This window comes from Oncorhynchus clarkii, chromosome 19, assembly GCF_045791955.1.
Source record: "Oncorhynchus clarkii lewisi isolate Uvic-CL-2024 chromosome 19, UVic_Ocla_1.0, whole genome shotgun sequence".
Classification (NCBI taxonomy): Eukaryota; Metazoa; Chordata; class Actinopteri; order Salmoniformes; family Salmonidae; genus Oncorhynchus; species Oncorhynchus clarkii.
Genome location: NC_092165.1, coordinates 53,369,665 through 53,394,675, shown reverse-complemented (window position 1 = coordinate 53,394,675; position 25,011 = coordinate 53,369,665). Strand labels below are relative to the sequence as shown.

The 25,011-nt window shown below is 41.0% G+C and overlaps 1 protein-coding gene across 3 annotated transcripts in view; it reads right to left on the bottom strand.

Annotated features, from left to right (window-relative positions):
- Window positions 1-24,747, bottom strand: part of LOC139375370 (unconventional myosin-VI-like) — a 106,538-nt gene extending 81,791 nt beyond the window's left edge. The window contains exons 1-2 of one of the 3 annotated variants that reach the window (XM_071117092.1): window positions 24,587-24,747; window positions 3,541-3,688 (exon numbers count right to left, since the gene is read on the bottom strand). In XM_071117092.1, the coding sequence (XP_070973193.1) occupies window positions 3,541-3,657 (117 nt within the window). In that variant the 5' untranslated portion in view covers window positions 3,658-3,688; window positions 24,587-24,747. The remainder of the gene's footprint in view (window positions 1-3,540; window positions 3,689-24,586) is intronic. The other 2 variants (XM_071117093.1, XM_071117091.1) reach the window with 2 other exon arrangements.
- Window positions 24,748-25,011: the final 264 nt, after the last annotated feature.

Genomic DNA, 25,011 nt, shown 5'->3' with positions numbered 1-25,011 from the left:
CCTGCATATTGTCTCCACATTGAATCTGTACCGATACCCCCCTGTATATAGTCTCCACATTGAATCTGTATCGATACCCCCCCTGTATATAGTCTCCACATTGAATCTGTATCGATACCCCCCCTGTATATAGTCTCCACATTGAATCTGTACCGATACCCCCCTGTATATAGTCTCCACATTGAATCTGTATCGATACCCTCCCTGTATATTGTCTCCACATTGAATCTGTATCGATACCCCCCCTGTATATAGTCTCCACATTGAATCTGTACCGATACCCCCCTGTATATAGTCTCCACATTGAATCTGTATCGATACCCTCCCTGTATATAGTCTCCACATTGAATCTGTACCGATACCCCCCTGTATATAGTCTCCACATTGAATCTGTACCGATACCCCCCTGTATATAGTCTCCACATTGAATCTGTACCGATACCCCCCTGTATATAGTCTCCACATTGAATCTGTATCGATACCCCCCTGCATATTGTCTCCACATTGAATCTGTACCGATACCCCCCTGTATATAGTCTCCACATTGAATCTGTATCGATACCCCCCCTGTATATAGTCTCCACATTGAATCTGTATCGATACCCCCCCTGTATATAGTCTCCACATTGAATCTGTACCGATACCCCCCTGTATATAGTCTCCACATTGAATCTGTATCGATACCCCCCTGCATATTGTCTCCACATTGAATCTGTACCGATACCCCCCTGTATATAGTCTCCACATTGAATCTGTATCGATACCCCCCCTGTATATAGTCTCCACATTGAATCTGTATCGATACCCCCCCTGTATATAGTCTCCACATTGAATCTGTATCGATACCCTCCCTGTATATTGTCTCCACATTGAATCTGTATCGATACCCCCCCTGTATATAGTCTCCACATTGAATCTGTACCGATACCCCCCTGTATATAGTCTCCACATTGAATCTGTATCGATACCCTCCCTGTATATAGTCTCCACATTGAATCTGTACCGATACCCCCCTGTATATAGTCTCCACATTGAATCTGTACCGATACCCTCCCTGTATATTGTCTCCACATTGAATCTGTATCGATACCCCCCCTGTATATTGTCTCCACATTGAATCTGTATCGATACCCCCCCTGTATATAGTCTCCACATTGAATCTGTACCGATACCCCCCTGTATATAGTCTCCACATTGAATCTGTATCGATACCCTCCCTGTATAGTCTCCACATTGAATCTGTACCGATACCCCCCTGTATATAGTCTCCACATTGAATCTGTACCGATACCCCCCTGTATATAGTCTCCACATTGAATCTGTATCGATACCCTCCCTGTATATAGTCTCCACATTGAATCTGTACCGATACCCCCCTGTATATAGTCTCCACATTGAATCTGTACCGATACCCCGCTGTATATTGTCTCCACATTGAATCTGTACCGATACCCCCCTGTATATAGTCTCCACATTGAATCTGTATCGATACCCTCCCTGTATATAGTCTCCACATTGAATCTGTACCGATACCCCCCTGTATATAGTCTCCACATTGAATCTGTATCGATACCCCCCCTGTATATAGTCTCCACATTGAATCTGTACCGATACCCCCCTGTATATAGTCTCCACATTGAATCTGTATCGATACCCTCCCTGTATATAGTCTCCACATTGAATCTGTACCGATACCCCCCTGTATATAGTCTCCACATTGAATCTGTACCGATACCCCCCTGTATATAGTCTCCACATTGAATCTGTATCGATACCCTCCCTGTATATTGTCTCCACATTGAATCTGTATCGATACCCCCCCTGTATATAGTCTCCACATTGAATCTGTATCGATACCCTCCCTGTATAGTCTCCACATTGAATCTGTACCGATACCCCCCTGTATATAGTCTCCACATTGAATCTGTACCGATACCCCCCTGTATATAGTCTCCACATTGAATCTGTACCGATACCCCCCTGTATATAGTCTCCACATTGAATCTGTATCGATACCCCCCTGCATATTGTCTCCACATTGAATCTGTACCGATACCCCCCTGTATATAGTCTCCACATTGAATCTGTACCGATACCCCCCTGTATATAGTCTCCACATTGAATCTGTACCGATACCCCCCTGTATATAGTCTCCACATTGAATCTGTATCGATACCCCCCTGCATATTGTCTCCACATTGAATCTGTACCGATACCCCCCTGTATATAGTCTCGATATTGTTATTTTACTGCGGCTCTTTAAAACTACTTGTTACTTTTATTTCTTATTCTTATCTGTATTATTTTAAACTGCATTGTTGGTAAGTAAGCATTTCACTGTAAGGTCTACACCGGTCGTATTCGGCGCATGTGACTAATAAAATGTGATTTGATTTGAAAAGTGGGCCAACAAAAAAATAGAGTATCTCACCTGCAGTTGTTCTAGTGTCCTGTTGTTTACTTTTTCATTTGAGTTGAAATTAATTACAAATGGTAGTCCAGGGATTATTATAGATTTTTTGGGGGGGGGTTGATGAATCATGCGGTTTGTTCTCCATAGTTGGGTGGTTTGAGAACTTGCTTCAACAGGCTTTTTTCAAAGTCACTGAAATTCTTTGAATGTTTTCTTTTACCTCTGTCCATTGTTTGGTTTAGGTGACTTGCTCCAATTCCACACAATGCTTATGCATTAGCATCCCATTCCTGTTTTTTTTTTTAAACATCCTCAGGTCAGCACCAAGTGCACATCATTAATCTAATCAGGCTTCAAAAAGATTAACTGGTTAGTCCCTATTTACCTTAGTCTGGGACTCTCTAGCCTAGAACTAATTAATCTGAAGTTAAGCAATGTCTCAGAAAGCCATTTTTTTTTATCTGAATTAATTTAAGTAGGATTAGCCCAGTCCTGATTTAAATTAAACACTGTCCGCGAAATGCTTCCCACAGTTGTGTCAAGTCGTCTGGATGTCCTGTGGGTGGTTGACCATTCTTGAAACACACAGGAAACTGTTGAGCATGAAAAACCCAGCAGTGTTGCAGCTCTTGACACACTCAAACTGGTGCGCCTGTCACCTACTACCATACCCCGTTCAAAGGCACTTAAATCTTTTGTCTTGATTCAAGTCTTTCTGAAAGGGGAACCTTCATGGCTGCAGTGTGCCAGCCAATAATCTAACCCACACTGGCACCAAATGTTCAGAGGTTAGCATTACAATATATATTATGTTATTCAGCTACTGACCCAATGATAGCTCTGGAACGTGTGTGGGGAGAGAGAGCAACATGAAGGTTGTGTGATGAGTAAGTTATAATACAAAACATAAAACAGACACTCATTCTATGGAGGGCAGAGTCGAGTGTCGCTTTTTGATATTTCCTTTAAATTGGAGTCCAACTATGACCTAGACGAGTTCCTAACTAATTAATGACCTTTAATGATCAATCAAATACAAGGGAGGAGAGAGGGGGAAAAAAGCAGGCACTCTGCCGTCCATGGAATGGGATTGACACGTGTTCTAAACTGTGCCGAATCTGACTGACCTTGCCCTTCTGGTTGAGTGGTTCGATGGCGAGGGTGTCAGCTCCGATATCCACAATCATGCCCAGCTGGAACCCATCGGTGGGGTGGGGCGCCCACACTGGCTTACCATCCTCCATGGCTAACCACAGCTACCTGGTGGGCTCTGCACTACATGAAGAGAAGAGTCAGGAAATAGAAGCCTTATAACATGTATGCCAACAACAAAATACTGAGTTTTCCATTGTGGGTTAGGACAAGTTTAATAAAGTATTACAAAGTTATTCATCTATAGACAGGTCTACCTTCTGTACATCCCTGATCGAATAAATATGCTATGTTCCATACTTCCTCCAGATAAACAAGAAGCCTATAAACACAATTGTATGAATGACAAAATTCATCCAACCATGTGAGTATGTGCAACCCTAGTGTGTGCATTGCTTTCCATTATCTTGTTATTCCCTTCATGAATGACTGATCCTGTAAATTGGGATTTTCCATTGGGAAAGGACAGGACCTACACATCTCTCCAAAATGAGGATTTGCCAATGGGAGAGGACAGGACTAGGGTTGAATATTTTCCTGGTGTTTTAAATATGTTCCATCCCAACACTACATTTCTTCTCTCCTTGTTAATCCGGTATTTCCTGCAAAAAATGGAAGTCTCATTCTAAAGCATATAAATGTCTAGATTTGATTAGAGTTTTGAAATTAAATACTGATGCAAAATTAGCCTTACAATAAAATACATTTTATGAGCCCTAACATTAAAATAAATGTTATGTACCTAAGACCAAAAAAATCCAAAATTATGTTATACAACACATAGCCTTCGATATAACAAGTACCAGTCAAAAGTTTGGACTCCTATTCATTCAAGGCTTTTTCTTTACTTTTACTATTTTCTTCATTGTAGAATAATAGTGAAGACATCAAAACTATGAAATAACACATGAAATCATGTAGTAACCAAAAAAAGTGGTTCTTCAAAGTAGCCACCCTTTGCCTTGATAAAAGCTTTGCACACTGTTGCCATTCTCTCAACCAGCTTCACCTGGAATGATTTTTCAATAATCTTGAAGGAGTTCCACATATGCGGAGCACTTGTTGGCTGCTTTTCCTTCACTCTGCGGTCCAACACATCCCACACCGTCTCAATTGGGTTGAGGTCGGGTGATTGTGGAGGCCAGGTCATCTGATGCAGCACTCCATCACTCTCCTTCTTTGTGAAATAGCCCTTACACAGCCTGGAGGTGTGTTGGGTCATTGTCCTGTTGAAAAACAAATGATAGTCCCACTAAGCACACCCCACATGGGATTGCGTATCGCTGCAGAATGCTGTTGTAGCCATGCTGGTTAAGTGTGCTTTGAATTCTAAATAAATTCTTGACAATATCACCAGCAAAACACCCCCACGCGATCACACCTCCGCCTCCATGCTTCATGGTGGGAACCACCCATGCGGAGATCATCCATTTACCTGCTCTGCGTCTTACAAAGACACAGTGGATGGAATCGTCAGACAGATTTCCTCCAATCTAATATCCATTGCTCGTGGTTCTTGACCCAAGCAAGTCTCTTCTTCTTATTGGTGTCCTTTAGTAGTGGTTTCCTTGCAGCAATTCGACCATAAAGGCCTGATTCATGTAGTCTCCTCTGAACAGTTGATGAGATGTGTCTGTTACTTGAACTCTGAAGCATTTATTTGGGCTGCAATTTCTGAGGCTGGTAACTCTAATTAACTTATTCTCTGCAGCAGAGGTAACGCTGGGTCTTCCTTTCCTGTGACGCTCCTCATGAGAGCCAGTTTCATCATGATGGTTTTTGAGACTGCACTTGAAGAAACTTTCAAAGATCTTGACATTTTCCGGATTGACTGACCTTCATGTCTTAAAGTAATGATGGACTGTCGTTTCTCGTTGCTTATTTGAGCTGTTCTTGCCATAATATGGACTTGGTGTTTTACTAAATCGGGCTATCTTCTGTATACCACCCCTACCTTCTCACAACACAACTGATTGGCTCAAAACACATTAAGTAAAAGAAATGCCACAAATTAACTTTTAACAAGGCACACCTGTTAATTGAAATACATTCCAAGTGACTACATCATGAAGATGGTTGAGAGAATGCCAGGAGTGTGCAAAGCTGTCAAGGCAAAGGGTGGCTACTTTGAAGAACCTCAAATATAAAATATATTTTGATTCGTTTAACCCTTTTTTGTCTACTACATGATTCCATATGTGTGATTTCATAGTTTAGATGTCTTCACTATTATTCTACAATGTAGAAAATAGTACAAATAAAGAAAAGCCCTTGAATGAGTAGGTGTCCAAACTTTTGACTGGTACTATGTATATTTGTTTATTTTAAGGCACACGAGACACCTGTCTGATTCACGCTCAGTGAATTAATCAATTGAGGACCCTGTCTAATCCATTGCGGAGGCCATGTGGATGGCACAGTCCAAGAAATGGAGTGTGGCTAAAATGCACGTCTCCCTCCGGAATGCGCTCTCTCCCGCCAATTTGTGCGCATTCATTGTTTCATAACTTCATTGTGTGAATTGTTTGCCTTGATTATTAGTCTATCAATTCGCCATTACATGTATCATCAGAACTAGCCTACATTTAGCTTGAATTCCTATACATTTCTAATCTACAATGTTTTTTGGTAATTTCTGTTAATCCATCATTCAATATATTATTATTCCAGTATTTTACCGCTGTCATTGTCAGAGTGGACACGTTGTTTGCAGAGCACACAACCTATGCTACACTTCTGAGAAACAAGTTTTGGTTAATTTCATTCCATTTACGAGTTTTGTAAGTGTAGTCATTTTCTTTTGTTTGGAGCGCTACTGTCAATTATGAGTTAGGAGGCACACCTGATTACGCATAGAAGTAGGCCTATAGGATACCTGGCCTGCGTGCAAATGTAGGCATATAAATGTGCCCATTTGGGGATCTGATAGTATTTCTGATTGGCTTAACCACTAATGAATGACCTGTGGAGCTTCTCAAAATAATGTTGTTTTCTTCACCTCAAACCGCAAGCAAACAAAACCGCAAACATCCATTGAGGAGGACAAACTTTCCTCAATGTATTTGAAAAATCTTTCCAGCTCTCTCCCTTTCAATAACCACTCAGCATATAAGGGAAAAATGTAACGCTCTGATCCAGTGGAAGCATCATAAAATAGGCCTACCTGATGAGCTCTCATCCCTTGCGCAAAATAGCCTACAGCTGTGTCTGTCCCAAACTCACTGGTGCTGGAAACTTTGAGGACCAAGAATATTTTATACAATGCAAGTTCACTAGTGCTAGCTTTGGGCCGGACCCAAGTTGATACAATGTTTCAAGTTTGGCTACACATGGCCTGTCTGCAACAATGTGATAGGATATTTGTTGGCTTTATGTAGATTATTTTTACATAGTCGGCAATGGCAATAGAAGTTAAACCTTAAAAGTATCATTTTAATTTAGATTCGGATAGAATTTTGATTAACCACATGTCAATGATTGAGATACGAAGACGTTATTAAAAATTAAACTGTTCCATGAAAATGTGCATATGAAAACCATAACTGGCACGCAGATCGGTAGAAATGGGAAGATAAGTTAGCATTCCACATGAGAAAGGTTGCCCACTCCTCATGTAGCCTATTACCGGCAACTTCAGGAGAGTAATGGCAGAATCTGCGAAAGCTAGCAGGAGGATGGTTGGGTCAGGTTTGACACTTCTGGTTATCATGATCTCTTGCTCCCTCTTGAGTAATTTGTGTCTTATTTCATCAAACAGCATCAGACAATATATTTGATTTTCTTAAAAGACACAGGGTGAGTCTATATATGGAAAAAAAAACGTTTAAAAGTTTTAACCAATCAATTAAATCGAAAGAACCAACGACTTTTGTTCTACACATATATATATATATACACACACAGTGGGGCAAAAAAATATTTTGTCAGATACTTATTGTGCAAGTTCTCCCACTTAAAAAGATGAGAGAGGCCTGTAATTTTCATCATAGGTACACTTCAACTATGACAGAAAAAATGAGAAGAAAAAAAATCCTGAAAATCACATTGTAGGATTTTTAACAAATTTATTTGCAAATTATGTTGGAAAATATGTATTTGGTCAATAACAAAAGTCTATCTCAATACTTTGTTATATACCCTTTGTTGGCAATGACAGAGGTCAACCGTTTTCTCTAAGTCTTCACAAGGTTTTCACACACTGTTGCTGGTATTTTGGCCCATTCCTCCATGCAGATCTCCTCTAGAGCAGTGATGTTTTGGGGCTGTTGCTGGGCAACACGGACTTCCATAGAAAATCTCCCTCCACAGATTTTCTATGGGGTTGAGATCTGGAGACTGGCTAGGCCACTCCAGGACCTTGAAATGCTTCTTACGAAGCCACTCCTTCGTTGCCCGGGCGGTGTGTTTGGGATCATTGTCATGCTGAAAGACCCAGCCACGTTTCATCTTCAATGCCCTTGCTGATGGAAAGAGGTTTTCACTCAAAATCTCACGATACATGGCCCCATTCATTCTTTCCTTTACACGGATCAGTCGTCCTGGTCCCTTTGCAGAAAAACAGCCCCAAAGCATGATGTTTCCGCCCCCATGCTTCACAGTAGGTATGGTGTTCTTTGGATGCAACTCAGCATTCTTTGTCCTCCAAACACGACGAGTTGAGTTTTTACCAAAAAGTTATATTTTGGTTTCATCTGACCATATGACATTCTCCCAATCTTCTTCTGGATCATCCAAATGCTCTCTAGCAAACTTCAGACGGGCCTGGACATGTACTGGCTTAAACAGGGGGACACGTCTGGCACTGCAGGATTTGAGTCCCTGGCGGCGTAGTGTGTTACTGATGGTAGGCTTTGTTACTTTGGTCCCAGCTCTCAGCAGGTCATTCACTAGGTCCCCTCGTGTGGTTCTGGGATTTTTGCTCACCGTTCTTGTGATCATTTTGACCCCACGGGGTGAGATCTTGCGTGGAGACCCAGATCGAGGGAGATTATCAGTGGTCTTGTATGTCTTCCATTTCCTAATGATTGCTCCCACAGATGATTTCTGCTCAAAAAAATAAAGGGAACACTTTATTTTTAACACAATGTAACTCCAAGTCAATCACACTTGAAATCAAACTGTCCACTTAGGAAGCAACACTGATTGACAATACATTTCACATGCTGTTGTGCAAATGGAATAGACAACAGGTGGAAATTATAGGCAATTAGCAAGACACCCCCAATAAAGGAGTGGTTCTGCAGGTGGTGACCACAGACCACTTCTCAGTTCCTTCCTGGCTGATGTTTTGGTCACTTTTGAATGCTGGCGGTGCTTTCACTCTAGTGGTAGCATGAGACGGAGTCTACAACCCACACAAGTGGCTCAGGTAGTGCAGCTCATCCAGGGTGACACATCAATGCGAGCTGTGGCAAGAAGGTTTGCTGTGTCTGTCAGCGTAGTGTACAGAGCATGGAGGCGCTACCAGGAGACAGGCCAGTACATCAGGAGACGTTGAGGAGGAGGGCAACAACCCAGCAGCAGGACCGCTACCTCCGCCTTTATGCAAGGAGGAGCAGGAGGAGCACTGCCAGAGCCCTGCAAAATGACCTCGAGCAGGCCACAAATGTGCATGTTTCTGCTCAAACGGTCAGAAACAGACTCCATGAGGGTGGTATGAGGGCCCGACGTCCACAGGTGGGGGTTGTGCTTACAGCCCAACACCGTGCAGGACGTTTGGCATTTGCCAGAGAATACCAGAGAATACCAAGATTGGCATATTCGCCACTGGCGCCTTGTGCTCTTCACAGATGAAAGCAGGTTCACACTGAGCACATTGTGACAGACGTGACAGAGTCTGGAGACGCCGTGGAGAACGTTCTGTTGCCTGCAACATCCTCCAGCATGACCAGTTTGGCGGTGGGTCAGTCATGGTGTGGGGTGGCATTTCTTTGGGGGGCCGCACAGCCCTCCATGTGCTTCCCCAGACCTGAATCCAATTGAGCACATCTGGGACATCATGTCTCGCTCCATCCACCAATGCCACGTTGCACCACAGACTGTCCAGGAATTGGTGGATGCTTTAGTCCAGGTCTGGGAGGAGATCCCTCAGGAGACCATCCACCACCTCATCAGGAGCATGCCCAGGCGTTGTAGGGAGGTCATACAGGCACGTGGAGGCCACACACACTGCTGAGCCTCATTTTGACTTGTTTTAAGGACATTACATCAAAGTTGGATCAGCCTGTAGTGTGGTTTTCCACTTTAATTTTGAGTGTGACTCCAAATCCAGACCTCCATGGGTTGATAAATTTGATTTCCATTGATAATTGCTGCGTACATATTGTGAGTACGTATTGTGTGATGCAGGTACTGTTAGATTACAATATTTTTCTGACCATTTGTAATAATGTAAACACTAAATAAATTATAAGTAATAGTGTGTGTAAAGCCTTTATTACAGCATAGCAAAGATTAAAAATAGACGCATTTGTGAAAATGCTTTATCCAACATGAGGCTTTGGAGCACATGCTATCAGTAGGCTTTTAAACAAACACGCAAACATGCAACCGAAGCAGGTCTTATTTCTGTAGATATACATGGATGATTTATAAAGTGAGGCACATTTAAGTTAGGCTGTTGATTACAGACCTATTTAAGTTGGGGTTTCCTCGCTCCTCACTTTTCTTAGGCAAGGGCTGTGTTTTCGGCTCCTCGGCTCCACCGCATTGTTATCAACACCAAAATGCTGGTTAACTTTGCCATTACGCACATAGCAACAAGAAAAAGGCGACAAAATTCAACAGTGCACTGATGTGGACAGGGACCGCTATCCAAAGCGGGAGAAAATGTTATTTTATAACAAATGCGCTATTTGTATTAAAGTTGCACCATTGTTCTTACATAATAGAACCATGAAGGGCATTCGGAAAGTATTCAGACCATTTTGACTTTTTCCACATTTTATTTTACAGCCTTATTCTAAAATGTATTATTATTATTTTTCCTCATCAATCTACACACAATACCCTATAATGACAAAGCAAAAACTGTTTCAGTTTTTTTTTGCAATTTCTGAAATGTCACATTTATGTAAGTATTCAGACCCTTTACTAAGTACTTTGCTGAAGCTCATTTTGGCAGCGATTATAACCTCGAGTCTTCTTGGGTATGACGCTACAAGCTTGATGCTTGGCAGTCAGGGGAAAGAGTTCAATTTTGCATTGATCAGACCAGAGAATCTTGTTCCTCATGGTCAGTCCTTTAGGTACCTTTTGGCAAACTCCAAGCGGGCTGTCAGATGTGGCGTAATATGCCAAATAAAAATATAAAAACGCAACATGCAAGAAATTCTAAGATTTTACTGAGTTACACTTCATATAAGGACATCAGTAAATTGTAATAAATTCATTAGGCCCTATTCTATGGATTTCACATGATGAGAATGTGCCTTTCCAAATCATGTCCAATTGATTGGAGTCCACCTGTGGTATATTCAATCAAGTTGTAGAAACATCAAGGATGATCAATGGAAACATTGATCATTAGCTCATTAGCTCAATTTCCAGTCTCATAGCTAAGGGTCTGAATACTTATCTAAATAAGGTATTTCTAAAAACCTGTTTTTGTTTTGTCATTGATGAGGGGGAAAAAATACATTTTATAAATGTTTTCAAATAAGGCTGTAACATAACAAACGTGGAAAAATGGAAGGGTTATTAACACTTTCTGACTGCACTGTATACCGGGGCGGCAGGTAGCCTAGAGATTAGAGCGTTGGACTAGTAACTGAAAGGTTGCCAGATCAAATCCCCGAGCTGACAAGGTAAAAAAAATAGGCCAATAAAATGTTTGTGCAAAAATGAACATGCTAAGGCCCTCCACATTCATACTCCATGCAAAACATCAACAAGCACAACCAACACATGTGATAGTGCTGATAGCTTTACTGTACACTTTGCAAGCCTTTAAGTGGTAGGCCTAATCCTATGGCATAGGGTATACATACAGAACTGACCCATGGCTCTGCTATCCAATTAGTTTGTGGGATTGAGGTGCAATCAAAGTGCTGAGATAACCGGCTCGTTTACTCATCAACTTCTCTCACATGGATATTTTAAGTTAGGAAAAAGCCATTCGCTGCTGTTGCTGCTGTCAGCGAACGGCCAAAGAGGATTTCAAACCAATTACTTATGTCAGGAGTTCCCCTAGGGGTCATGATTGGGGCTGTACCAAATGATTGATGCATTAGAATAATTGATGTTGTAGTAATAGAAGGGGAGGGGTTATAAGACCCCTTCCTCCTTACATTTGTAGGGTCCTAGACTATAGATTAACAATGTTACAACAACATTATGAGGTTTTAATAATGTTACACAGTTGTTTTCTAGTTCTCTCTCTCTGCCTCTTATAAAAAGAGACCACTCTGAGAAAAGTGTGACTGAGACAAAACTCTGCAGGGGAGTGTAGGAGATAAGACTAGTCAGACATTCCACTATAAATCAACTTGGACAATTACTGCTAAGCTTTTAGATAACACTAAAAGCCTGGTTTATATAGATGTGTAGGCATGGTGTTGGTCTCATGAGTAAAAGGTAATGACGTAGGCAGTCACAGGTTGGATTTCAGGTTTAATAAAAGCAACTTGAGACCTTTTCTATTTTGCAGAACATGGGTGCTATGTTCCTGATTGTCAACTTCTGTCTGCAATTGCATCAATAAAAGGTTTTGAATGATTTAATTAAAGATATTGTCATAATGCTGTGTGACCACCATTTGCCTCATGCAGCGCATCTCCTTCGCATAGAGCTCATCGGGTTGTTGATTGTGGCCTGTGGAATGTTGTCCCACTCCACCTCAATGGCTCTTCAATATGTGTACAGATCCTTGCGACATGGGGCCGTGCGTTATCATGCTGAAACATGAGGTGATGGCGGCAGATGAATGGCACGACAATGGGGAAACCTGCAGTCAGCATGCCAATTGCACGCTCCGTCAAAACATGAGACATCTGTGGCATTGTGTTGTGTGACAAAACTGCACATTTTAGAGTGGCCTTTTACTGTCCCAAGCACAAGGTGCACCTGTGCAACGGGTTGGAAACTTTCCAGTAAACTCCGGAATTGTTCTGTACATTTTCCATGGGAAGTTAAGTACTGGAATTTGGAGAATTTTGCTTAAAATTCGTCAAAAAAGCTAGCTTATAGCAGTTAACCTTTTTTGTGAGATACATAAAGCAATTCTAGGTCTTATGGCATATTTTGGTTAAACTATCCCCAATTCAATGGAATTGCAACCCTCTGCATGCACAGTGCATTCTTCCATCACATTTACAGCTGATTCTCAAGATATTGCACACTAATGAGATGCTATTGAGCCCACACTACTATACAGTCTGAGCCAAGGACTACATGCTTTCTGGTAAGTTTTGATTACAATACTGGGTGGGGTGAATATATTTTATATGACATACATAGTTTTTGTTAACTAGTAAATAGTAGCCTACAGCAAAGTGTGTTTAAATCATTTCTAACTTGCTAACAATTTATGCTAGTTAGTTTTTGCTACGATGTGGGTTTTAGCTTGCTTGAGCCTAACTGAGGAGTGTTAATTCGCCTGTTTCCATACATGTTTAATTTTAAAACATGTATTTTACAAAATGAGTTGTTTAACTGCTTAACTATTTACCTGTACATGGAATTGTATTTGTTTTTTTTAACAACGAGACATCCTCAACAGGGTTGGGAAGTGACAGTGAAGATGAGGCCTCAGAGTCTGATGTTCAAGAGGTGGACATTGAAGAGGTCCAGGGAGAAGACATGGAAGCCTGAGAGGAAGACAACCAAAGCTTTATTTTCTAGACCATCATTTTACAGATGTATGTTGAAAACGTTTTTGGAAGATGCGATGGCTCATTGGGGATCATTCAATATTCCCTTTTGTTGTTCAGTGAAATCATTCTTCAAGTGAAGAGTCAACTCATTTTCAAAAAACTATTTAGTTACAAATTGAACTTTAATTATTTCCATTGAAAGGATTTAATAATTTGCAATTATGTCTACTTATGATAATGTAAAAGCTTTATGTTTCTGTCTCTATATGATATGGTAAAATATCCAATGCAAAAAAACATCTACATTTAAATTATATTAATTTGCATATATTTCCGTTAATTCCCACAGAAAGTTTCCACCTCTGAATATTCCCCAAAATGACGCTAGCATCCACCTGGCCAACATCCAGTGAAAATGCAGAGCTCCAAATTCAAAAACAGAAATACTCATAATAAAAATTCATAAAAAACATACAAGTGTTATACATCGGTTCAAAGACGAACTTCTTGTTAATCCAACTACGGTGTCAGATTTAAAAAAGGCTTTACGGCGAAAGCATACCACGCGATTATCTGAGAACAGCGCCCAGTAGACAAATCATAACAAACAATTACCAGCCAAGTAGAGGAGTTACACAAGTCAGAAATAGAGATAAAATGAATCACTTACCTTTGATGATCCCTTACCTTTGATGATCTTCATATGGTTGCACTCACAAGACTCCCATTTACCCAGTAAATGTTTGTTTTGTTCGATAAAGTCCCTGTTTATATCCAAAAACCTCAGTTTTGTTCAGTAATCCACAGGCTCAAACGCAGTCACAACAGGCAGACGAAAAATCCAAATAGTATCCGTAAAGTTCATAGAAACATTTCAAAAGATGTTTATAAATCAATCCTCAGGTTGTTTTTAGCCTAAATAGTCGATAATATTTCAAGCGGACAATAACGTTGTCAATATAAAAGGTAAACGAGAAAGGTGTGCTCTCAGTCATGAAAAAGCTCTGGGACACTGTAGGGTCCACTCATTCAGAGTGGTCTTACTCCCTAATTTTTCAGAATACATGCCTGAAACAATTTCTAAAGACTGTTGACATCTAATGGAAGCCATAGGAAGTGTAATTTGAGTCCTAAGTGAAAGGATACTGTAATGGCATTCAATAGAAAACTAAAAACATAAAAAAATCCCACTTCCTGGATGGATTTCTCTCAGGTTTTCACCTGCCAAATCAGTTTTGTTATACTCAGACATTATTTTAACAGTTTGGAAACTTTAGAGTGTTTTCTATCCAAATCAACCAATTATATGCATATCCTAGCTTCTGGGCCTGAGTAGCATGCAGTTTACTTTGGGAACGCTTTTTGTCCGGAAGTGAAAATAGTGCCCCCTTCCCTAGTGAGGTATGATATGCCACACCTGAAATAAGCTACATACTTTGTGCTCTTTAAAGATTGACAAAACTGAAATCAAATGTTATTGGTCACATTTTTTAGCCACAAGCAGACTTCAACATCAAACAGTACAGTAGAGGAGCATTTTGTATGAATCATAATTATTATTACTTAAAAAAATGGGCACAATGTTTAAATTCAGAGATGCTACGCTATAACATTATAACATCTATATAATCAGTGCATAATTTTGTGTTCTTTGCTTATGCCATATTGATAGTGTCTGTTACACCAAAGTAACAGACACTGCTTATCAAATTAATCAGCACAACAAACCAGCCACTTAATACAGGTCCCATGTGGTTAGCTTCGACTCGAACATGTAATCCTCTTATGGCTCCTAAGCCCCAACGGAAGTGAGATATTTGTGAAGACTGTTGAAGTGTAATAACGTGTGGTCAGCAGTCAGCCCTTGAAAATAAAAAAAACAGTCTGAGGAGAGATCATGGAGGAGACCAGGGTTCAAAGGTTAAGGTGTGTTTCCTGGAACACACATACCTCCTGCCTGCTTCTAGCTTCCTGTTCCCTCTATAGAAGAGAGGATATGGAAAATACATTGGGATATCTGCTCTGCTGCAGTCTGACCGGATGTAGGGAGGAGTACAGTGGTGCCGGGTGTGTCAGTGGCCAAGCAAGCATTACAACCTAAAGGAACCCATACACGGCTCGTCAGAGAACTCGTTTTTTTTCTTTGCGGGGCATACTAGCAAAATCTGTTATTGTACAGAACAGAGAGCATTCATTAAGCACATAATGAATTAGCCTAGCGCAGCGTTTCCCAAACTCGGTCTTGGGGACCACAAGGGGTGGACGTTTTGGTTTTGGCCCTAGCACTACACAGCTGATTCACAACAAAGCTTGATGAGGTCATTATTTGAGTCAGAGGTGTAGTGCTAGGGCAAAAACCAAAACCTGCACCCCCTTGCGGTCCCCAGAACCGAGTTTGGTAAATGCTGGCCTGGTGCATGAGGACATAGGTCTCCAAGTGTAAATATTTTGATGGTTCTAGACACAGACTGTTGTTGATAACAAGCCAGAATTATGCCACTTCAATCTTTTTGTGATGCTTATTTTATGGTAAGTGAAGCATCATGGCATGCACATTTAGTTCAACCTACTTCCTAGCTTTGTTCAACAGCTATTGGCTGAAACTAGCTAACTTTATTATGTCTAATACATTTAATGTGTACACATGCATAATTCTTGCCTGACAGCTTTAATCACGTTGACATTATACAGATGGATATTTAGTCAAATTTTTGAGCATTTATCAATCCAATACTAGCTATATTTACCAAATAACAGCAGGCAGGCTCGAGCTAGATAACGTTACCTTTAGCCCTGAACTATCACTAAACAGCCCAATAATAACCTAGCTATACAAATGGCAGGCATTAGCTATACAGCTAGCGTCTGTAGTTAGAAAGCAAGCTATAGCATTGTGAGAGACGTTAGGTCGCTTTATACTTGGTCTAACGACATGTCTGTAGACAATTAGAATACGACAAGTATCGCTAGTCAAAACATTTCATTTTTACTCCGTTGAAATGTCTTTAGACAGTCTCTGCAACTGTCAGTTTCCTTGTTGCACAGACATGAAATAACTTAACGTCTCTGCGACTGTCGCAACTAGAGAATGACCAATAACCCGAGCCGCTATAAAGTCGGGCAAATATTGCTCTGCACTTACTCTCCTTGTCAGATATGACATTTTCTACTAAGCTATAAATGTGCATTGCCTTTGAGCTAGTTCTCATAGTAGCTTCAGAAAGTGATATGAGTGATGTGAGGAGAACTGAAAAGGAACAGAGTTACGGCCTCACTCTATCCAATCATAGCAGTAAGCAAGTTACAGCGAGTTACAAAGCACCCAGTTCTTGACAGATAGTTGAATAAGCCAATCGAGTCTTCCTGGCAGCTGAATTGTTTAGATGTGTCCTGGCAGCTGAAAAATATACACTGGACAAAAATATTAAAAAAACGCAACATGAAGTGTCCCATGTTTCATGAGGTCAAAAAATAAATACAAATATTCTATAGCACAAAAGTCGTATTTTTCTCAAAGTTTGTGCACATCCTATTAGTAAGCATTTCTCCTTTGACAAGATAATCCATCCACCTCGGGTGTGGCATATGAAGAAGCGGTTAAAAATCATTAACATTACAAAGGTGCACCTTATGCTGGGGACAATAAAAGGGCACTTTAAAATGTGCAGCTTGGTCACACTACACAATGGCACAGATGTCTCAAGTTGAGGGAGCATGCAAATGGCATACTGACTACAGGGCTGTCGCCAGAGAATGTAACGTTTATTTCTCTACCATAAGCTGCCTCAAATATCATTTAAGAGAATTTGGCAGTACGTCCAAACGGCCTCACAACTGCAGACCACGTGTAACCACGCCAGCCCAGGACCTCCACATCCGGCTTCTTCACCTGCAGGATCGTCTGAGGTGGGTGGTGCTGAGGAGTATTTCGGTCTGCAATATAACCCTTTAGTGGGAAAAAAATATTTCTGGATTGGCTGGGCCTGGCTCCCCAGTAGATGCAGCCCTGCCCAGTAATGTAAAATCCATAGATTAGGGCTTAATGCAATTAAGTTGACGGATTTCCTTATATGAACTCAAACAGTAATATCTAACAAATTATTGCATTTTATATTTTTGTCCAGTATATATACACTCGATCACGGAAAAGGACGAAAAATATAGTTTCAGAAGCATCCGTGATCAGAAATCATGACGATGATAATTTTATATTCTCAAACTAACAGCAGTGCCTATTTGATGTCCTTCCACACAGTCATGACATGCTGGGAGTGATGCTTCTATGCAAATATTGATAAAAACATTTTACATAGTATTTTCATATGTATATATTCTTATTCCATTACTTTACTTCGATGTGTGTATTGGGTAGTTCTTGTGGAATTTTTTGATTAAATGTTAAGTATTTCTGCAATGTCGGAACTAGAAGCACAAGCATTGCCCTACACTCGCAATAACCATGTGTATGTGACCAATAAAATTGTATTGGATTTTTAAAATAGGTCCCAAATCTGTAGCACCACAGACGACTATGCCATCTTAAAATGTACCCAGTTTCTCAAGAGATTTACCACTCAAATAAAAGTATTACCATTATGTTATGTAGTTAGATTACTTAGTTTTTACCCAAATTTATTGTTTGATTTTAAAATGTGTGCATTAATGCATTCATGGGTTTCTGGGGAAATGTCAAAATGTTCTAATTCAATGATATTGAATATCGTCCATCAGCCTCCTTGACCCCCCCCCCCCCCCCACCCAAATAAATTGTTAGAGGCCCCCCAAAAAATCCATATCTGCCGTGGTTACTGGGCTGCTACAGCAACAAGACCAAATCCATCTGTGATGAGACGGTGCAGGAGTTCAAAAATGTTCAGATAGAATTACCTACTTTTATTCCGACACACTCATAACATTAGTTATTTTCTGTAAACTCACCATCATTACCTTGTAAATAATGATGCAAACTGGAAACCACATATCATGAGGCCACATTTATTGCAGCTGAGGATTTTAACAGAGCAAATTTGAGGAAAACGCTATTGAAGTTCTATCAACACATTGACTGTAGTAATCGCTCTGAAAAAACACTGGATCACTGCTACGTCCCCTTTCGAGACGCCAACAAAGCCCTCCCACGCCCCGCCTTTGGCAAATCAGACCACGACCCCATTTTGCTCCTCCCTTCCTAAACTCAAACAGGAAGTACCCGTGCTAAGGTCTATTCAACGCTGGTTTGACCAATTGGAATCCATGCTTCAAGATTGTTTTGATCACGCGACCTGGGATATCCTGTTTGGGATAGGGGTCAGCATTTTCACTTTTGGATGAATAGCGTGCCCAGAGTGAAATGCCTCTTACTCAGTCCCAGATGCTAATATATGCATATTATTATTAGTATTGGATAGAAAACACTGAAGTTTATAAAACTGTTTGAATGAGGTCTGTGAGTATAACATAACTCATGTATGTGGCAGGTGAAAACCTGAGAAAAATCCAACCAGGAAGTGGGAAATCTGAGGTTTGTAGTTTTTCAAAGCTTGGCCTACCGAATACACAGTGTCTATGGGGTCAAGTTGCACTTCCTATGGCTTCCAGGTTTCTGCTATAAAGGAGGGGGGAATGGGAGCTGAATGAGTCATGGGTCTGGCATGGGTCTGGCATAGTGTCTCAGGCTCGTGACGCGCAGTCCCGACAGAGTTAGCTCTCGTTCCAGTGCTTTTCTACAGACAATGGAATTCTCCGGTTGGAACCTTGATGATTTATGTTAAAAACATCCTAAAGATTGATTCCATATATCGTTTGACTTGTTTCCATGACCTGTAATGGAACTTTGAGTTTTTGTCTGGACGTAGTGCTCGCGCCTCATGAAGATGGATTACTGGGCTGAACACGCTAACAACAAGTGGCTATATGATAAATGATGGACTTTATGGAACAAATCAGTTTATTGTCGAACTGGTCAGTTAAGAACACATTCTTATTTTCAATGACGGCCTAGAAACGGTGGGTTAACTGCCTCGTTCAGGGGCAGAACGACAGATTTTCACCTTGTCAGCTCGGGAGATCCAATCTTGCAACCTTACAGTTAACTAGTCCAACACAATAACGACCTGCCTCTCTCTCGTTGCACTCCACAAGGAGACTGCCTGTTACCTTGGCTTACTGCATTTGCGTAAGTTGCTAGCTAGCATTAAACGGATCTTATAAAAAAACAATCAATCATAATCACTAGTTAACTACACATGGTTAATGATATTACTAGACATTATCTAGTGTGTCCTGCGTTGCATATAATCTGACTGAGCATACAAGTATCGAAGTATCTGACTGAGCGGTGGTAGGCAGAAGCAGGCTTGTAAACATTCATTCAAACAGCACTCTCGTGCGTTTTGCCAGCAGCTCTTCATTGTGCGTCAAGCATTGCGCTGTTTATGACTTCAAGCCTATCAACTCCCGAGATGAGGCTGGTGTAACCGAAGTGAAATGGCTGGCTAGTTAGCGCGCGCTACTCGATCTGAGCCTTGGCGTGGTTGTTTCCCTTGCTTTGCTTGGGTAACACTGCTTCGATGTGGTGGCTGTCATTGTGTTGCTGGTTCGAGCCCAGGGAGGAGTGAGGAGAGGGACGGAAGCTATACTGTTACACTGGCAATACTAAAGTGACTATAAGAACATCCAATAGTCAACGGTTAATTAAATACAAATGGTGTAGAGGGAAATAGTCCTATAATTCCTATAATAACTACAACCTAAAACTTCTTACCTGGGAATATTGAAGACTCATGTTAAAAGGAACCACCAGCTTTCATATGTTCTCATGTTCTGAGCAAGGAACTGAAACGTTAGCTTTCTTACATAACACATATTGCACTTTTACTTTCTTCTCCAACACTTTGTTTTTGCATTATTTAAACCAAATGTAACATGTATATTTACTTGAGGCTAAATTGATTTAATTGATGTTAAAAAGTTAAAATAAGTGTTTATTCAGTATTGTTGTAATTGTCATTATTACAAATACATTAAAAAAATATATATATATTTTTTTTTAAACGGCGGATTAATCGGTATCGGCTTTATTTGGTCCTCCAATAATCGGTATCGGTGTGGAAAAATCATAATCGGTCGACCTCTAATTAAAACCTACCCAAACCAGAAACCATGGATAGATTGCAGCATTCACAGAAAACTGTGGCGCACACCACATTTAACAATGACAAAGTGACTGGGGATATGGTTGAATACAAACAGTGTAGTTATTCCCTCCGTAAGGCAATCAAAAATGGCAAAAACGTCTGTACAGAGACAAAGTGGAGTCGCAATTCATCGGCTCAGACAAGACGTATGTGGCAGGGTCTACAGACAATCACGGACTACAAAGGAAAAACCAGACATGTCGCAAACAACGACTTCTTGCTCCCAGACAAGTTAAACACCTCCTTTGCCCACTTTGAGAAAAACAGTGCCCCCGACGCAGCCCAATCCCAAGGACTGTGGGCTCTTGTTCTCCGTGGCCAACGTAAGACATTTCAACGTATTAACCCTGGCAAGGCTGCCGGCTCAGCGCATGTGCAGACCAGCTGGCTGGAGTGTTTATGGACATATTCAATCTCTCCCTATCCCAGTCTGCGGTCCCCACATGCTTCAATATGTCCACCATTGTTCCTGTACCCAAGAAAGCAAAGGTAACGGAACTAAATGACTTTCACCCCGTAGCACTCACTTATGGGATCATGAAGTGCCTTGAGAGGCTAGTTAAGGATCAAATTACCTGAACCTTACCGGACACCCTAGACCCACAAATTTTCTCACCGCCCCAACAAATGATGCCAGCTCACTGCATTCATTGACTACAGCTCAACCTTCAACACCATAGTACCCTCCACGCTCAACATTAAGCACGGGACCCTGGGTCTGAACCCTGACCTATGCAACTGGGTCTTGGACTTCCTGATGGGCCACCCCCAGGTGGTGAAGGTAGGAAACATCACCTCTCCTTTGATCCTCAGACCCCTCATGTACTCCCTTTTCACCATGATTGTGTGGCCACGTACACCTCCAAATCAATCATCAAGTTTGCAGATGACACAACAGTAGTAGGCCTGATTACCAAAAATGACGAGACAGCCTACAGGAAGGTGGTGAATGGTGCCAGGAAAATAACATCTCCCTTAACGTCAACAAAATGAAAGATCTGATCGTAGACTTCAGGAAACAGCAGAGGGAGCACACCCTTGTCCACATCAACGTGAGCGCAGTGGAGAAGGTGGAAACCTTCAAGTTCCTTGGCGTACACATCACTGACCATACGAAATGGTCCACCCACACAGAAAGTGTGGTGAAGGCGGCACAACAGCGCCTCTTCAACCTCAGGAGGCTGAAGAAATGTGGCTTGGCCCCTAAAGACCCTCAAACTTTTACAGATGCATAATTGAGAGCATCCTGTCGGGAAGTATCACCGCCTGGTACGGCAACTGCACCTCCCACAACCGCAGGACTCTCCAGAGGGTGGTGCGGTCTGCCAAACGCATCACCAGGGGCACAATGCCTGCCCTACAGGACACCTACGGCACCCAATGTCCCAGGAAGGCAAAATAGATCAAGGACATCAACCACCCCACTATCATCCAGAAGGCGAGGTCAGTACAGGTGCATCAAAGCTGGGACAGAGAGACTGAAAATCATCTTCTATCTCAAGGCCATCAGACTGTTAAATGGCCATCACTAGCCGGCTCCCACCTGGTTACTCATCCCTGCAACTTAGAGGCTGCTGCCCTATATACAGTGCCTTCGGAAAGTATTCTGACCCCTTGACTTTTTCCACATTTTGTTACAGCTTTAATATAAAATGTATTAAACTGTTTTCTTTCCTTATCAATACAAAAAATACAACTGAAAAATGACATTTAAATAAGTATTCAGACCCTTTATTCAGTACTTTGTTGAAACACCTTTGGCAGCGGTTACAGTCCAGAGTCTTCTTGGGTATGACATTACAAGATTGGCACACGTGTATTTGGGAAGTTTCTCCCATTCTCCTCTCAAGCTCTTTCAGGTTGAATGGGAAGAGTTGCTACACAGCCATTTTCAGGTCTCTCCAGAGATGTTCGATCGGGTTCAAGTCCGGGCACTGGCTGGGCCACTCAAGGACATTGAGACTTGCTTCAACATAGGGATGGTACCAGGTTTCCTCCAGACGTGATGCTTGGCATTCAGGCCAAATAATTCAATCTTGGTTTCACCAGAACAGAGAATCTTGTTTCTCATGGTCTGAGAGTCTTTAGATGCCTTTTGGCAAACTCCAAGCAGGCTGTCCTTTGCCTTTCAGTGAGGAGAGGCTTCCGTCTAGCCACTATCATAAAGGCCTGATTGGTGGAGTGCGCAGAGATGATGGCCTTTTTTGAATGTTTATGCTCTGACATGCACTGTCAACTGTGGGATCTTATATAGATGGCTGTGTGCCTTTCCAAATGATGTCCAATCAATTGAATTTACCACAGGTGGACTCCAATCAAGTTGTAGAAACATCTAAAGGATGATCAATGGAAACGAGATGCACCTGAGCTCAATTTCGAGTCTCATAGCAAAGGGTCTGAATACTTATGTAAATAAGTTATGTTCTTTATTTTTAATCCATTTGCAAAAAAAAATCTAAAAACCTGTTTCGCTTTGTCATTATGGGGTAGTGTGAGAAGATTGAAGAGGGGGGGAACTATTTAATCAATTTTAAAGTAAGGTTGTAAAGTAACAAAATGTGGAAAAAGTCAAGGGGTCTGAATACTTTCCAAAGGCACTGTATAGACATGGAATCACTGGCCACTTTAATAATGTTTACATAGTTTATACATATGAGATGAGTAAAGCAGTATTATATTGTACATTGCTTGTCTTAATATTTATATTTCTTAATTACATTCCTTTACTTTTAGATATGTGTATTGTTGTGAATTGTTAAATACTACTGCACTGCTGGAGCTAGGAGCATAACCATTTTGCTACACCCACAATAACATCTGCTAAATGTGTATGTGACCAATAACATTTGATTAGTTGTGGGTTTATTTTCCTGTAATAATGAATAAAAAGTATCTAAAATTATGACATTGTCAGCTATACTCGCCATTATTTGAACTGGCTAGCCAGTTAGCTGGCATCGACCCAAAACATTGCTTAGAAAGTTACTTTTAGTTGCCTGGCTTGCAGGGTTAACATTTACTAAATCCACTTTTAAATGGGTTTATTTGTGTTAAAATAAAATAAAAATATCCACTTAGAGGAAAAAAATTGTAATCTGCTTTTAATAAAGTAGTACAATTTCATGTGAGTATGTTTGGGGAAAACATCCCCCCTCCAGTGGGGCAAAAAAGGGTCATACATCAAAACCTCATCATAGCGAGAATATTCAGTGAGATGTGCAGTGTCATTTGGTTCCGATATTTAATTTATTTAAAATAAGATACCTACACTTTAGCTTTTAGGAGTCAATTACTCACATTTCTAAATAAAATGCACTTTGCCCCATAGAAGGGGGAGTTTTGCCCCGACAGTAGGGCAAAACACACCCTTTCTAATTCATTAATTAATTCTGCCCACCTATTTCTCTTAAAAATCTGTTTGCCTAGGGATAGCCAGTACACACACCATACCAAACGTTGCTTATTTCTGTCAGTAAATAGACCAGGGATCTCCATCCCTGTTCCTGGAGAGCAACCCTCCTGGATGTTTTCGCTCCAACCCCAGTCGTAACTAACCTGTTTCAATTTATCATCCAGCTAATTATTATAATCGGGTGCGCTAGATTAAGGTTGGAGCGAAAACCTACGTCTCCAGGAACAGGATTGGAGAGCGCTGAAAGACATTTTCCATAAATTATCCTACTGTATGGAATTTGGAGCACCGACAAAGTGTGATCTCGGCCGACAATAGAATGAAAGTTGTCGCGGTGACATCATGAACAAACGTTACCGACATGTCACTAGACCAACTGTAATTTGTTTTAGCCTATGCAAAGCAAAATACAAATGAATGCATATTGTATCACTAGTTCGACTAATAGTTGCTGTAGCTAGCGATCTCTCACTGTTAGCTAACTGTGTTCGCTCCATCATAACATATAGCTAGCCCTCCTCCCAGCTAGCCACGAGCTAACAAGTGCAGCATACTAGTTAGCTAAATGGTTTGCAAGATATCTAAAAAGTGAGGGACTTACAACAATGTATCTCTCAAATGTTACGTCTGTGTTCTTGATGTGGCTCAACGAAAACGGGTTCAATTTCCCGCATACAGAATATCCTTGAGACAATATCCGAGCTTTTTCTCTTGGTACTCCGTCCAGCACTTAAGCACAGCAGCAGGCAGCCTCCCCAGAGCGGAGCAGACTTCAGACCAGCTGGGAGGCAGAGATGACGTCACTGGGAACGAACTTTCCAAGTGCAGGTGCAGCCATGTACAGTAACAACCATCGTCATTCTGCTCATCATACCTGTAGCATTAAAAAGGTAAGTTATATTAGTTGTAACATGACTTGATAGTATTTGAATACGAATGCAGATTTATGATTATCTATATTGAATATTTATTTACACTTGATAACAATAAAAGTAATGCATATCATTGTTTAATGTTTATATAGGA